Genomic DNA, 408 nt, shown 5'->3' with positions numbered 1-408 from the left:
ATAGGCACAGACACCTATATACACTCAAAAGCACGAGTACAAACCCATACGCACACATGGAATCACGCACACGCAGGCGAGCACGCAAACACCCAGAAGCACATACACGCTTAACCTTCTGTGTGGCCCCACTCTCAGCAGTGATGGAAATGCAGCGGGAGAGAGTGAGCTGTGATTATCACAAGAGAGCCGGTCCTCACCTGGCCTACAGAACAAGCCTGGATTTCCATATACTCTTCATTCATTCAACGGGGCGCTTAATCGCTAGCGACATTCGCGTTGTGCGAACGGCGCAGCAGGAAGTTGAGGATCAGAAGTGCAAAGTTCTAACAGGGTTTCAGTAGTCAGATTCAAGGAATGATCTGTTATCAGGCACAGGGTAAAGTAACCACATCTCAGCTACCAGGC

General features: G+C 50.0%; 1 protein-coding gene across 1 annotated transcript in view; it reads left to right on the top strand.

The window, feature by feature from the left end:
* The window catches only part of LOC124475833 (unconventional myosin-XV), a 15,380-nt gene extending 15,236 nt beyond the window's left edge, over nucleotides 1-144 (top strand). The window contains exon 27 of the mRNA XM_047032673.1: nucleotides 139-144. Coding sequence (XP_046888629.1) covers nucleotides 139-144 — 6 coding nt within the window. The remainder of the gene's footprint in view (nucleotides 1-138) is intronic.
* Nucleotides 145-408: the final 264 nt, after the last annotated feature.

This window comes from Hypomesus transpacificus, chromosome 13, assembly GCF_021917145.1.
Source record: "Hypomesus transpacificus isolate Combined female chromosome 13, fHypTra1, whole genome shotgun sequence".
Lineage (NCBI taxonomy): Eukaryota > Metazoa > Chordata > Actinopteri > Osmeriformes > Osmeridae > Hypomesus > Hypomesus transpacificus.
The sequence above is the reverse complement of the archived record's forward strand: the minus strand, read 5'-3'. Positions and strand labels throughout refer to the sequence as shown.